Below are 13,432 nucleotides of genomic sequence, written 5' to 3'. Positions count from 1 at the left end.
TTGGAAACATACACACAAAAAAGAAACCCTTAAATTAGCAGATTATGGTGTTTCTGCATAAGTTTCTTCAGTTAAATATATTTTTTAAACTAGACAACAATTCAAACCTAACAATAAAAGGAACAGAAATAAACAATAGCCTATGTAAAGAATCATAAAGATCTCTCTGTATAACAGAAAATGTAGAGACAGAAGCATCAATACAAAGGTTAGGTTAATTTGGAAATGACAACCACTGAAAATCACAGTCTAAAATCTAAAAATTACCTGCTGACCCAAGTACTTCAGTCCATCCAAACAGACTTTCCATTCAATCAACAGCTGGTAGATGTCCTCCTTTCCACCCCAAATCTTCACCACAAAGCAAGAAACAGATGTATCAAGACGGTCTGGCATTATTCCAAAATCGAGACTCCGCCATGTTGGATTCTGTTCATGGAAATTAAAACATGCTTTAAAACTCTAACTTGTTTATAATTATTTCAATTAGGTAGCAAAACATTTTGTTTTTAAAAATCAAAAGATTTCATAAATATATGAAATTTCAAAATTAAGTGAACCAAGAGATAGTCCAATTAATACAAAGAGGGTGATAATGGTACTTCTGAATTTATCTGCTTACTTATTATAGTCTCTAGAAGGAGCATAAAATCCCATGTCTCATTAATGTGACTTTAAATGGCAATTCATTCATTTATTCAACACTTAATAAATAATTATTAAAAGCCAAAGCATAAACAATACACCCAGAGAGCCTCTAACTCACAGTGGAGTTCAAATCTCTATTTAACATAATTATATCACAGGGGATGTAAATCAATGATAGAACACTTGTGTAGCATGTGCAAGGCACTGTGTTTAATCCCCAGCAGTGAAATAAATAAATAAAAATAATCATATTGTTTCATAAAAAGTTCAATAACAGAATTATGCAAAAGCTACACAGTAGCATGGGAAGGAATATTAAGTTCTAAAGGAACAGAGCAAGAATCAGAAGCTGTGAAATTCAGCTTTTAAAGAACAAGCAGGTTTTACCAGACTAAAATAAGGAATTCCAGGCAAAAGAAACATGACACACCGGGGATCAAAGGTGTGAAATAGCAAAGTGTGGTCAGGGAACTAAGAACAACTGTTGGCAGGAGTGGAAAGACACAAAGATGGAGAGAGAATCAAGGACTAAACAAACAGAAGGATCTTTTATACCTTGCCGAGGAGCCAACACTACTCTGTATAAGAGATTGAGCCATTGAAATTTTAAAGTTAGAAGTGACAAGATCAGCTTTACGCAATGAATGAACATTACTTTTTATGTAGTTAGTTGAAATACTCTCTGAAAAGTCAAAATTCTAAGGGTTTTTAATAACATCAAAAGAAACTAAATATGAAGTATCAATTGCTTTCATTTCCTCTAGAGTAAATGTTTGGGCTTTCTTTGATGAAGGTAAACATAACCAATCTTATTAAATTAGCAACATTCATATTATTTAAATCAGTAAATAAAAAGGTCTTCATAAGAGTAACTGTTCTTGGCTTTGTGGCAGTTTTTTCCTGAACAAAGTAGGAGGGGATGTGGAGAAAACCCAAAGCCCAGAGGGAGAAAAAGGGCTAAATGGCATGATGATAAAAGTGTAAGCACATTTTATAATCATTTTTGTATTGGGCTATATAAAAACTAAATCCCAAGCCAACTGTGGTGGCACACACCTGTAATCCCAGCATCTGGGAAGCTAAATAAGGAGGACTGCAAGTTTAAGGCAAGCCGTGGCAACTTATCAAGACCTTATCTCAAAAATAAAATTAAAAGGGCTAGAATGTAGTTCAGTGGTTGAACATTCCCGGAGTTATTGTTTTAGAATTCTAATCTAAGACCAGCAGGATTCCATACTTATATGATCCCCAGTTACTATCTCATTATCATTGTTTTAGCAGTCCTGCTACATAGGGGCTGAATTTCATTTAAATGTGAGGATTCCATTAAGGTTTACAAATAACATGCCGACTAATACCATGAGAAATGCTAGAAGTTCTTCAGACTGAAGAAAAATGATACCAGATAGAATCCTGGATTTACAAGAAGGAATATAAAGGGCTGGAGTTGTGGCTCAGTGGTAGAGCGCTGCCTGGCATGTGTGAGACACTGGGTTCGATTCTCAGCACCACAGAAAAATAAGTAAAGGTCCATTAACAACTAAAAAAATATTTTTTTAAAAAAAGAAGAAGGAACGAAGAACACTGGTGATGGTAAATATGTGGAGAGCAAATATAAAAGAAAATACTGTCCAAGGGGTGAATAGAAGGAACCTACCCACTTCTGATAATGACAGGTTGGGCAATCTTCCCATTGAAAATAATGAAAAATGTTAGCTAAAATATTTTTAAAAAATCTAAACCAAGAAGGCAAAAACCCAGAGAACTGTGGGGTCTAGAAGACTTTTGTCTGCAAGCCACTGCTGACCTATATAAACTTAGGACTTTGGTCCTGGCAGTCTTCAAGAGACACAAAGACATAATTCAAGACCCAAGTACAAGCCCCACTCACATCTTAGAGAAGTCGCTCTCCACACTGAGTGGGGACCATGAAAGGGCTGTATACCCTCAGTCCATGAGTGAAACAGAACTAAATCCCACCAAACTCCTATGTTAAATGTGTGTAGTCAAGAAGAATGGGGGGAAAGAAAGTCTCTGAGTAAGTAATTATACACAAAGCAGCAAAAGAGAAAAGAAAAATATGGAGAAAACTTTTAAAAACACACATGATAGAGTGAAAAGATCTAAAATGCATTTAACATACAATCTAGAAATAGAAAATGGATAAATGAAGAGGACACAGCACTACTTGAAGAAATAGTATCAATTTCCTAGACTGATTTAAAAACAAAAGCCAGGTGCAGTGACGCAAGACTGTGATCCCAGAGACTCATGAGGCTGAGGCAGGAGGATCACAAATTTGAGGCCAGCCTCAGCAAATTAGTGAGATCCTGTCTCAAAAAAATGTAAAGGGCTGAGGATGTAGCCCAATGGTAAAGCACCCTTGGGTTCAATTGCCAGTACCACAATCAATCAATAAAAACAAAAGAAAGCAAAAAAACATTAATTCTCAGGACCAAAATATCCAACAGATTCCAAGTAAGGTAAATAAAAGTAAAACCATATCAAGACATATAAAGTGAAAAATGAAACTACAGAACACCAAGCAGGATGAAGTGGCACACACCTATAAACCTAGCAATTTGGGAGGCTGACACAGGAGACTCAAGTTTGAGGCCAGCCTCAGCAACTTACCAAGACCTTCAGTAACATAGCAAGACCCTGTCTCAAAATTTAAAAAAATAAAAAAGACTGGCAATATATCTCAGTGGCAAAGCATGCTTGGATTCAATCCCCAGTAACAAAAAGAGAAAGAAAAAAACAAAACATAGAACAAAGGTAGAATCCTAAGTGCTCCCTCAGGAAAATGACCTTTAAAGAAATCATACATAAACTACTGACTTCTCAACAGCAAGAACAGAAGCCAGAAAGCAATGGAGTTGTGCTTTCGATGTCCTGAAAATAAATGACAACACAGAATTTATTTATTTATTTATTTATTTATTTATTTATTTATTTATTTATTTATGGATACTGGTGGTTGAACCAGAGGTAGGTACTTTACTACTGAACCACATCCCTGGTCCTTCTATTTTTTATTTCAAGATAGGGCCTCACTAAGGTGCTGAGTCTGACCTTGAACCTGCAATCCTCAAGCCTCAGCCTCCCAAGTCACTAGGACTATAGGTATATGCCACTACACCCAGCTGACAACCTAGAATTCTACCTGCAGTAGAATATTCTTCATAAATAATAATGCATGTGACACCAGCACATACTCATTAAAGAAAATTCTAGAGGATGTACTTTAAGACACATGGAAAGTGAATCCAGATAGAACATTTGTGTTGCAAGAATGAATGAATACCAAAAAAGTGGTAAATATAAGAGTAAATCTAAAGGAGAGATGGAATTTCTCACATTGCAAATTAAGTAGCTCAGCAAACTTTCTCCAAAAAATCTAACAATGAACCTGGACAAAACAGTTGAACAACAATTTCAGGGCCGTGAAAAATCAACCAAATTGGGGATCAATTGTTAATAAAAAATTCAATGTCTTCAGGTTAAGAACAGGGAAGTATGTGGCATTCTTACCCAGGGATGCTTTTATGCCCATCTCCATTTCGGTATGCAAAGCTGTTCTATTTGGGAGAGGTGGGTAATTGTAAAAGAACTGGCTTGATTTGAAATGGAGCATGGAAAAACTGCAACCAAAGCAATGCTGTAACACTAGTAAGCGCAATGGCAAGTGAACTGGGAAGACCAGCAGTTCAGTAGCCTGAACTTACAGTTCTGTTTGTGATAAGCAATGGACTGGGAAACTAGCCAGAAATTTAATAGGAAGATCTAGAAAATGAGATAGCTATAGGGGGCCTCGATAAGCAATCCGTGCATCCACCCAAGGAGACTCCAAAGAGGGTCTAAACACCCACACATTCCTGACTGACTGAGCTGGCATGCACATGTGGGGCAGAGATGAGAAGGCCCAGTGGAAAACAAAAGCCACAGAAAATTTAAAGACCGCCCAAACTTGAAATGCACTCCCAATCCTTAAGCAAAGGTCAATGATGAGGTATCTGAGCCCAGAGTCTGACCAATCACTGGCTGACCAATGCACTATACAGACCCAGGAGTAAACACTAGAAATGTGGATGGATTAGGAACAACAGCAGGTAATCAACCAGATAGAACCACTGAATTATGGAACGGTGTGAAGATTCTTTTAACTTCAGCTTTTCTCTGTCAATGAAGACAACTGAGAGGCTATATAGAAAAAAAGTGCTCTAATTTAGTAATACTGCTAACTTACATAAGCCCCTCTCTGTCTTAGACTCTTCGGTTATAAAAACTGAACAAGCTATCACCTCACTGAGTTTTCTGAAGCTTAAGCAATACAGTAATAATAACTAACTATAGAAATAGCTAAAACCTAACACCTGAAGACAGATAATATATGAAAAGAGCCTAGCAAAATGCCTCATCTAGCATATAAGAAATATCTAATCTGTTGAAAACATTAGCCCTATTGATCCCAACATAAGTCCACATGAAGTAAGACAAGTTGTTAATCTCAAAAAGTTAAAAAGACAAAACACTGTATTTTAGCAAATCCAAGAAACCACAACTTTCTCTATGACTTTTACGAAGAACTGATTTTAAGATGCATCTACATTTCAAAGAATGAAAAATGTGCATCTTAGAATCAATGAAACATCGAAGTTCAGCATCATATTAAATAAGGTTGCCTAATAAAAACAGTACCAGAAATTGAATCTTGATGTCTAGAATTTGTCTCACATTCTTTTTCGTACATTATTTTTGTTTTGGTTTTTAGCTCCCACTACATGCCAGCAGTCAGAACTCAGAACAAAAGAAACCTTAAGGGATTGTCAACCTCTTCCCTATTTTAGATCCTACAGCCAAGAGGCTACAGCAGGAAGAGAGAACTCTATTCTCTTCTCTGGGGGAAAGGAAAAGGGAGAACTATGCAGAACTTAAACTCGCTCTTGCTGCTCCACCACACATTACCACTGACTAGGGTGGGCACACAATAAGTGACTGAACATGACACTATAGGCAAGAATATTACTGCAAGAATAAAGTATGCCTTACAGATTAGCCAGGAAGGGCCTGTCCTTCACCAGTTCACCCAGATCGCCATCAAGGACTTGAGAAACTTGGAGCCAGGAGTTCTGGGCCAAGCCCTCTAGATCCAGAGCTTGAGGATATGCCTAAACCCCCTGGGTCTGAGGCTCCTTCACCCACTCAGCCTTACAGGAGTACGAGCAGTTCTCACAGGCCTTGTAGAACAAGCCAAGCATTATTCCTGATTTAATTTAACATGGTCTATAATGCACATGAGGAAGCTGCATACAACAGAGAAAAGGACCTATAGTTTACATATTCTAGAAATGTGAGAAGTAAAACAGACTGTTGGACTTGTCAGTCCAACTCCAGTTTTGAAATGAGGATGTTGAGGCCTCTGACTAGAGCCCTTCTCTGCCTCCCCCGACCCATTCTGTTCATTTCTCTCTCACCACAGGGTTTCAGTTCAAGCATTTCTTCCCCAGAGAAGTCTTCCCTGATCTCCCAGGAACCATCAGATTCTACTGCCAGACCCTACATGACATGGGGTCTTTTCTGCTATTGTTTTTCCAACTTAAAATATAACACCTTGGAGATACAGTAAGTACTCAAATATTTGTTGAATGAACAAAGAAAAAACATCCTATTCCTGGTACTCTACTGGAAGAAGACCTAATCAGTTTGGGGTAAAAACTGTTTAAAGCTAAGTCAAGACCAGAGAACACAGCTTAAGATTCCTTTGGAAAAAGTGATTCATTTTCTCAACCAGTATGAATCATGCTTTGTAAACAGAGAATAAAAACATTTTGCTCAATTTTACTACTGTTTTAATTATTACAAGAAAGGAATGAGCAATGAGAGCCATGTGTGCCCTAATGCTTCCTTAGGGCTGACTGCCCTTCTCTATGTTCCCAAGGATCCTGAGACTAGATCACTTTCTTTATTTAAAGGACTTGCCATGATACATCACCTTGATTTTCTTGTCTGCCTTCCCCTCAGTAAAGGGGAAATTTCTATCAGTATAATTGACCTCCACAGTACCTGGTACCTTGTAACTGTAAGTTCTGTATGTCAGGCTCCATACTACCAAAGTGACTATATATTTTTATTAAACCTTCACAAAATTTAAGAATCCTGTAAGTAGACTCAGCATTACTCAATTTTTCAGAGGAAAACTGATGCTAGGAAATATTTTAAAACTTGTGTTAGGTCAAACAGTTGGTCATATCTGGAGCTGGAAGACATAAAGATGTTAGATAACTTTTGTACAGGAGGTGGGCCATGTTGCTGAAGACCACTTCACATAAGAGCAGCCCCCAAAGGGCAAGTGACATATAATTGGTATTCCTCATGAAAACCCTGAGTCCTTGAGAAAAGGCTAAATAAAAAGCTAAAAAGGGAAGACGAAGGAAACCTAAGGTGATATGGATATGAAAAATTCAAATATGAACATTTTACTTAATTGGAATTCAACAGACCACCAACTCCATGTCTTGAAGAGTCAAAAACTGAAAGCATGAAAGAAGAAAAATATCTCAAAAATCTAAAACTAAAGTTTCAAAATTTGAACAAAATCTGTTTATTCTTCATTGGCATTATTTGGCATGTTTTTCCAGAAGAGATATTTGATAAAAAAGAACATCCCAACTGCCAATAAACACTTGAAAATATGCTCAACTAGAACTGACCATAAGGAAGAATAAGTTAAAGTCACAAGATAATACAATAATACCAGAAGGAAAAAATACCAGAAGGGCTAGAAGAGAATACAACACGAGGATACACAGTACCTAAAAACTTCCCACTACTGGTAGGAATATAACTGGTACAAAACTTTGGAAACTATTCCACCGTGTCTACTGAAGTAACCTGTTACAGCTCAGCACACACACTCCTAAATGCATGCCACAGAGAAATACATACCTATGTTCATCAAAAGATATGTTCCTTACAATAAATGAACTACTACATGTGACAACATGGATGAATCTCATAAATATTATGCTGAGCAGAAGAGCATGTGTCACATAAAGGTTCAAAACCAGGCAGAACTACTCTATGAGGAGGGTGATACTTTTACGAGGCAGTAGTGACTAGGAGAACACAGGAGGAATTGGTTATGTTTTTATTTTTTCTTTCTATTCTATTGTTACTGGGAATTGAACCCAGGGGGACTTCAGCACTAATCAACATCTCCAGTCCTTTTTATTTTTTGAGACAAGGTCATGCTAAATTGCTCACTAAGTTGCTCATACAAATTGCATAAAGATTTTATTTATTGGACAACAGTTCAAGAATTTTTTTTGGGGGGGGGGCTATTGAGGATTGAACCCAGGTGTGCTTAACCCCTGAACCATATCCCAGCCCTTTTTGTATTTTATTTAGAGACAGGGTCTTGCTGAGTTGCTTAGGGCCTTGCTAAATTGCCGAGGCTGGCTTTGAACTCATAACCCTCCTGCCTTAGCCTCCATAGCCACTGGGATTATAGGCGTGCACCCAACTTAGTCCAATAAATTTTTGTTTTCTTTTATTTCTGCTGGGGATCAAACTCAGGGCCTTGTGTATGCCAGGTATGCAATAAACTTTTTCCCTTGCCTTATTCATCTCTCCACAGTCTTCCTGTCCCAATTTAGGAATTACTTATGGTGAACCTTTCCTAATTTCTCTCTCCAAAGGATGGTGAATAACACTCCTACATGTTTTCATTGTATCCTGTTGTTCCTGGTACTATAATTGCATCCTAGACTCCCTCCAAATTATGTGGTTAACCAGACAAAAGTTGGACAACTTTGATGATGCAGTTTAACACAGGGTAACATAATCTGACATAAGCAAAACACACACACACATACACACACACACACACACACACACACACACACACATTAAATGATAATTCATTCAGCCACAATTCACCTGAAACATAAACTGGGTTTAAGAATCACTCAAGCCAATAACTAAAAAAGTATCTGTACTGTTCAGTTCCCTACCCCAAAAAAATTTAAAAACAATTCAGTCACATTTTCAATCGAACTTGTGGTTCTACTAAACTGTCACATTTTCCCTAAAAATACATGCTCTAAAACTTGTTTATTTAATTAGAAGTCTCACCGACCTCTATCAGACCTCCAGCCAACATTTAATCAGATGGAGGAAGTATGATATTAAGAGAGGCTATGATTACAGCAGGCCTCTTGAACATCAGTTTTACCAGTCACTTGGGTCATGTGACTTAGATCAAGGTCCTCAGCTTGTTTCCTTAACTATACTACAGGAATCTCTCTTACCATAAAACATTGTTAAAGTTAGAAATAACATATATAACACACCTAACATGCTATTTAAATCACAGATGGGGAGGAAGATGGCGGCAAATAGAGTGTGACACCCCCATGTACCGCGTCACTGCGCAGGTGATTAGCGAGTTTAGAAAGGCCAGAAGCTATCTTGTTAGGAATGTTCAGCAAAATTGGGGTGCACTGAAACCTAGAGGAAGAATTTCAACACCCGAGGAGCAGTACTGCGGCTCAATCGCGAGTGAACCCTGTGCCTGGAGATTCAGGCTGATTGATCAGCGGCCCGCCCCTGCGCTCTGACGTGCCAGCAACGCAGAGAAACGGATTCTGTGGGGTCCTGCCAACTGTGCCCTCACAGTGCTCCAGGCTGAGTTCTGGGTTTGAGATGGGAGAGAGAAACAGTCCAGAGCTACCCTCCACACCGGACACCCCACTGAGGAAGCCAGCCGCCACCATATTGGGGAGATGACATCACCATCGCCAGCTTCCGACAGAGGAAACCCCATCGCAGCAAGTTCAGCGACAGAACAGGTGTGTGACATTTAGCCCTTCTCCAATACAGCGGGGAAATCACGCGGCTTTCCAGGGGCATGATTATCGGAGTGAGCGTGAATAGAGGCATGGAGAAAGGTAAAGGCACCTGACCTCCAACTCCGCCCTCCCACCAGCAGCAAAAAGGAAATAGGGGGCCGATTCCCAATACCCGCGCTCCACATCCAGGAAACTGCAGGCCCAGAGTGTAGCTTGAACTGTGGAGAGGTACCACACTGGGGAAGGCCTAGCTGGCAGGAGGAGCGAGGAAAATAGAGGCCAGGAACAACCCTAAGTGAACTGGATTGGAGAGACACCAGGTGGGGGAGGTGGGAGCCGCCTCATAAGGATTGTTTCCTACAGCCCGAGGGCAAAATCTTGGTAAGAAAATCACAGCTCCACCTACTGGAAGCCAAGAAAATAGAAGCCTAACAGTGCTTTTTTTTTTTTTAAATTGTAATTTTTATTTTATTTTATTATTATTTTTTATCATTTCTTTTTCTTTTCTATTTTTTTTCTCTTTCTTTCTTCTCTCCCTCTCTCTTTCGTGGTTTGCTTCCTTACCTTTTCCCTATCTTTCCTCCCAAGCATGACCACTCTGATTATGTGTAATTTACTAAATACAAATAGATGAATATTACAAGACGGTCTATACTCTGCCTAAGCCTTAACCACTCCCAAGTACTCCTGTCTATTCTCTTGTTAATATCTGCCTGCATTGGAGCAACCCCCCAAAGAAGCTAAGATATACTAACCTCCATACCATCATATCTCCTGACCTTAACATAAAATCCTAAGTTCAAACCTCAATTCTCTATATGCCATCAAAATATGTAGGCCTTTAATGAAACTAATGAATTTACCTTAAATCACAATTAAATCCAACATCTCTAAACATTGTCTCCCAACATAAAGAAGAGACCTTGGAGCTATACAAAACCAAAACAAATTTATAGGAGAAAACAGAAACACAGCAGTCAAACAGAGTTGGAAAGTAACATGAGCACCATGAAAAAAAAAACAAGGGAAAAAAGGATTACAAACAATGCAGGATAACTTAAATTTACAGGAGAACCTAGAGATATCAGAAAAATGGACAGATTAAAGAATTCAAGGCATACCTGACTCAGATGGAATGGAATCATAAAGAAGTCATTAGACAGCAAGTCCAAACAATGAAAGAATACTTTGAAAATGAATTACATAAACCAGATTCAAGAAGCAAAAAATCAACTCTACCAGGAGATAGAGATTTAAAAAAAAAAATCAAACAGTAATCCTAGAAATGCAGGAAACCATAAACCAAATCAAAAACTCAAAAGAGAATATTACAAGTAGATTAGATCAAGTAGAAGTCAGAACATGAGATAATGAAGACAAAGTATATCAACTCAAAAAGACTATAGTCAATGCAGAAAGGCTGGTAAGAAACCACGAGCAAAACATCCAAGAGATATGGGATGTCATTAAAAAAAAAAACTTAAGAGTCATTGGGATAGAGGAAGGTATAGAGGTCCAAAACAAAGGAATGAGCAATCTGTTGAATGAGATTTTTTTAGAAAACTTTCCAGACATGAAAGATGGAATGGATTGCCAAATCCTGGAAGCCTACAGGACCCCAAACATACAAAACTGTAATAGACCAACTCCAAGACATATTATTATGAAGATATCAAACATACAGAACAAGGAGAGAATATTAAAAGCTACAAGAGAAAGGAGGCAGATTACATTCATGGGTAAACCAATTAGGTTAACGGCTGATTTTTCATCACAGATGTTGAAAGCGAGAAGATCCTGGAACAATGTATTTCAAACGCTGAAAAATAATGGATTCCAACCAAGAATATTGTATCCAACAAAATTAAGCTTCAGGTTTGACAATTAAATTAAAATATTTCACGATAAACAAAAGTTAAAAGAATTTGCAGCCAGAAAACCAGCACTGCAAAGCATTTTGAGCAAAACACTATAAGAAGAGGAAATGAGAAACAGCACCCAAAACCAACAGTGGGAGGTAACTTAGTAAAGGGGGGAAAATAATCAAAGAGGAAAAACAAGCCAAATTAAAATAAATAAACAAACAAACAAACAAACAAACATGACTGGAAATACAAACTATATATCAATACTAACCCTAAACGATAATGGCTTAAACTCACCAATTAACAGACATAAGCTAGTAACTTGGACTAAAGAAACAAATCCAACAATATGCTGCCTTCAAGAGACTCATATGATAGGAAAAGACATACACAGGCTGAAGGTGAAAGGTTCGGAAAAATCATACCACTCACATGGTCCTTGGAAGCAAGCAGGAGTGGCCATTCTCATATCGAATAAAATCAACTTCAAACCAAAGATAATCAAAAGGGAGAAAGAAGGACACTATATACTGTTAAAAGGAACCATTCACCAACAAGACATAACAATTATCAATATGTATGCACCAAATAATGGTGCTGCAACGTTCATAAAACAAACTTTCCTCAAGTTCAAGAATCAAATAGACCACAACACAATAATTATGGGTGACTTCAACACACCTCTCTCATCATTGGACAGATCCTCCAAACAAAATTGAATAAAGAAACTATAGAACTCAATAACACAATCAATAACCTAGACTTAACAGACATATATAGAATATATCAACCATCATCAAGTGGATACACATTTTTCTCAGCCGCACATGGATCCTTCTCAAAGATAGACCATATATTATGCCATAGGGCAACCCTTAGTAAATATAAAGGTGTGGAGATAATACCATGCATCTTATCTGATCATAATGGAATGAAACTGGAAATCAATGATAAAAGAAGGAAGGAAAAATCCTGCATCACCTGGAAAATGAACAATATGTTACTGAATGATCAATGGATTATAGAAGACATAAAGGAGGAAATCAAAAAATTCTTAGAGATAAATGAAAATACTGACATAACATATCAGAATCTATGGGACACAATGAAAGCAGTTATAAGAGGGAAATTCATTGCCTGGAGTTCATTCCTCAAAGAAAGAAAAAAACAATAAATAAATGAGCTCACACTTCATCTCAAAACCCTAGAAAGGGAAGAGAAAAACAACAGCAAAGGTAGCAGAAGGCAAGAAATAATTAAAATCAGATCGGAAATCAACAAAATTGAAACAAAAGAAACTATTGAAAAAAATGACAAAATTAAAAGTTGGTTCTTTGAAAAAATAAATAAGATCGACAGACCCTTAGCCATGCTAACGAAGAGAAGAAGAGAGAGAACTCAAATTACTAACATACTGGATGAAAAAGGCAATATCACAACAGACACTACAGAAATACAGAAGATAATTAGAAATTATTTTGAAACCCTATATTCCAATAAAATAGAAGATAGTGAAGACATCAATAAATTTCTTAAGTCATATGATTTGCCCAGATTGAGTCAGGAGGATACACACAATTTAAACAGACCAATAACAATGAAGGAAATAGAAGAAGCCATCAAAAGACTACCAACCAAGAAAAGCCCAGGACCGGATGGGTATACAGCAGAGTTTTACAAAACCTTTAAGGAAGAATTAATACCAATACTTTTCAAGTTATTTCAGGAAATAGAAAAAAAGGGAGCTCTTCCAAATTCATTCTATGAGGCTAACATCACCCTGATTCTGAAACCAGACAAAGACACTTCAAAGAAAGAAAACTACAGACCAATATCTCTAGTGAACCTAGATGCAAAAATCCTCAATAAAATTCTGGCGAATCGGATACAAAAACATATCAAAAAAATTGTGTACCGTGATCAAGTAGGATTCATCCCTGGGATGCAAGGGTGGTTCAATATACGGAAATCAATAAATGTTATTCACTACATAAATAGACTTAAAGATAAGAACCATATGATCATTTCGATAGATACAGAAAAAGCATTCAACAAAGTACAGCATCC

The 13,432-nt window shown here is 37.5% G+C and overlaps 1 protein-coding gene across 2 annotated transcripts in view; it reads right to left on the bottom strand.

Annotated features, from left to right (window-relative positions):
- Window positions 1–13,432, bottom strand: part of Uvrag (UV radiation resistance associated) — a 341,523-nt gene that overhangs the window by 277,540 nt on the left and 50,551 nt on the right. For both annotated transcript variants that reach the window (XM_026387330.2, XM_077797626.1), the window contains exon 4: window positions 268–429. In XM_026387330.2, coding sequence (XP_026243115.2) covers window positions 268–429 — 162 coding nt within the window. The remainder of the gene's footprint in view (window positions 1–267; window positions 430–13,432) is intronic.

The sequence above is a fragment of the Urocitellus parryii genome, chromosome 4 (genome assembly GCF_045843805.1).
Source record: "Urocitellus parryii isolate mUroPar1 chromosome 4, mUroPar1.hap1, whole genome shotgun sequence".
Taxonomy (NCBI): Eukaryota; Metazoa; Chordata; class Mammalia; order Rodentia; family Sciuridae; genus Urocitellus; species Urocitellus parryii.
Note: the sequence above shows the minus strand (reverse complement) of the source record. Positions and strands in the feature narration are given on the sequence as shown.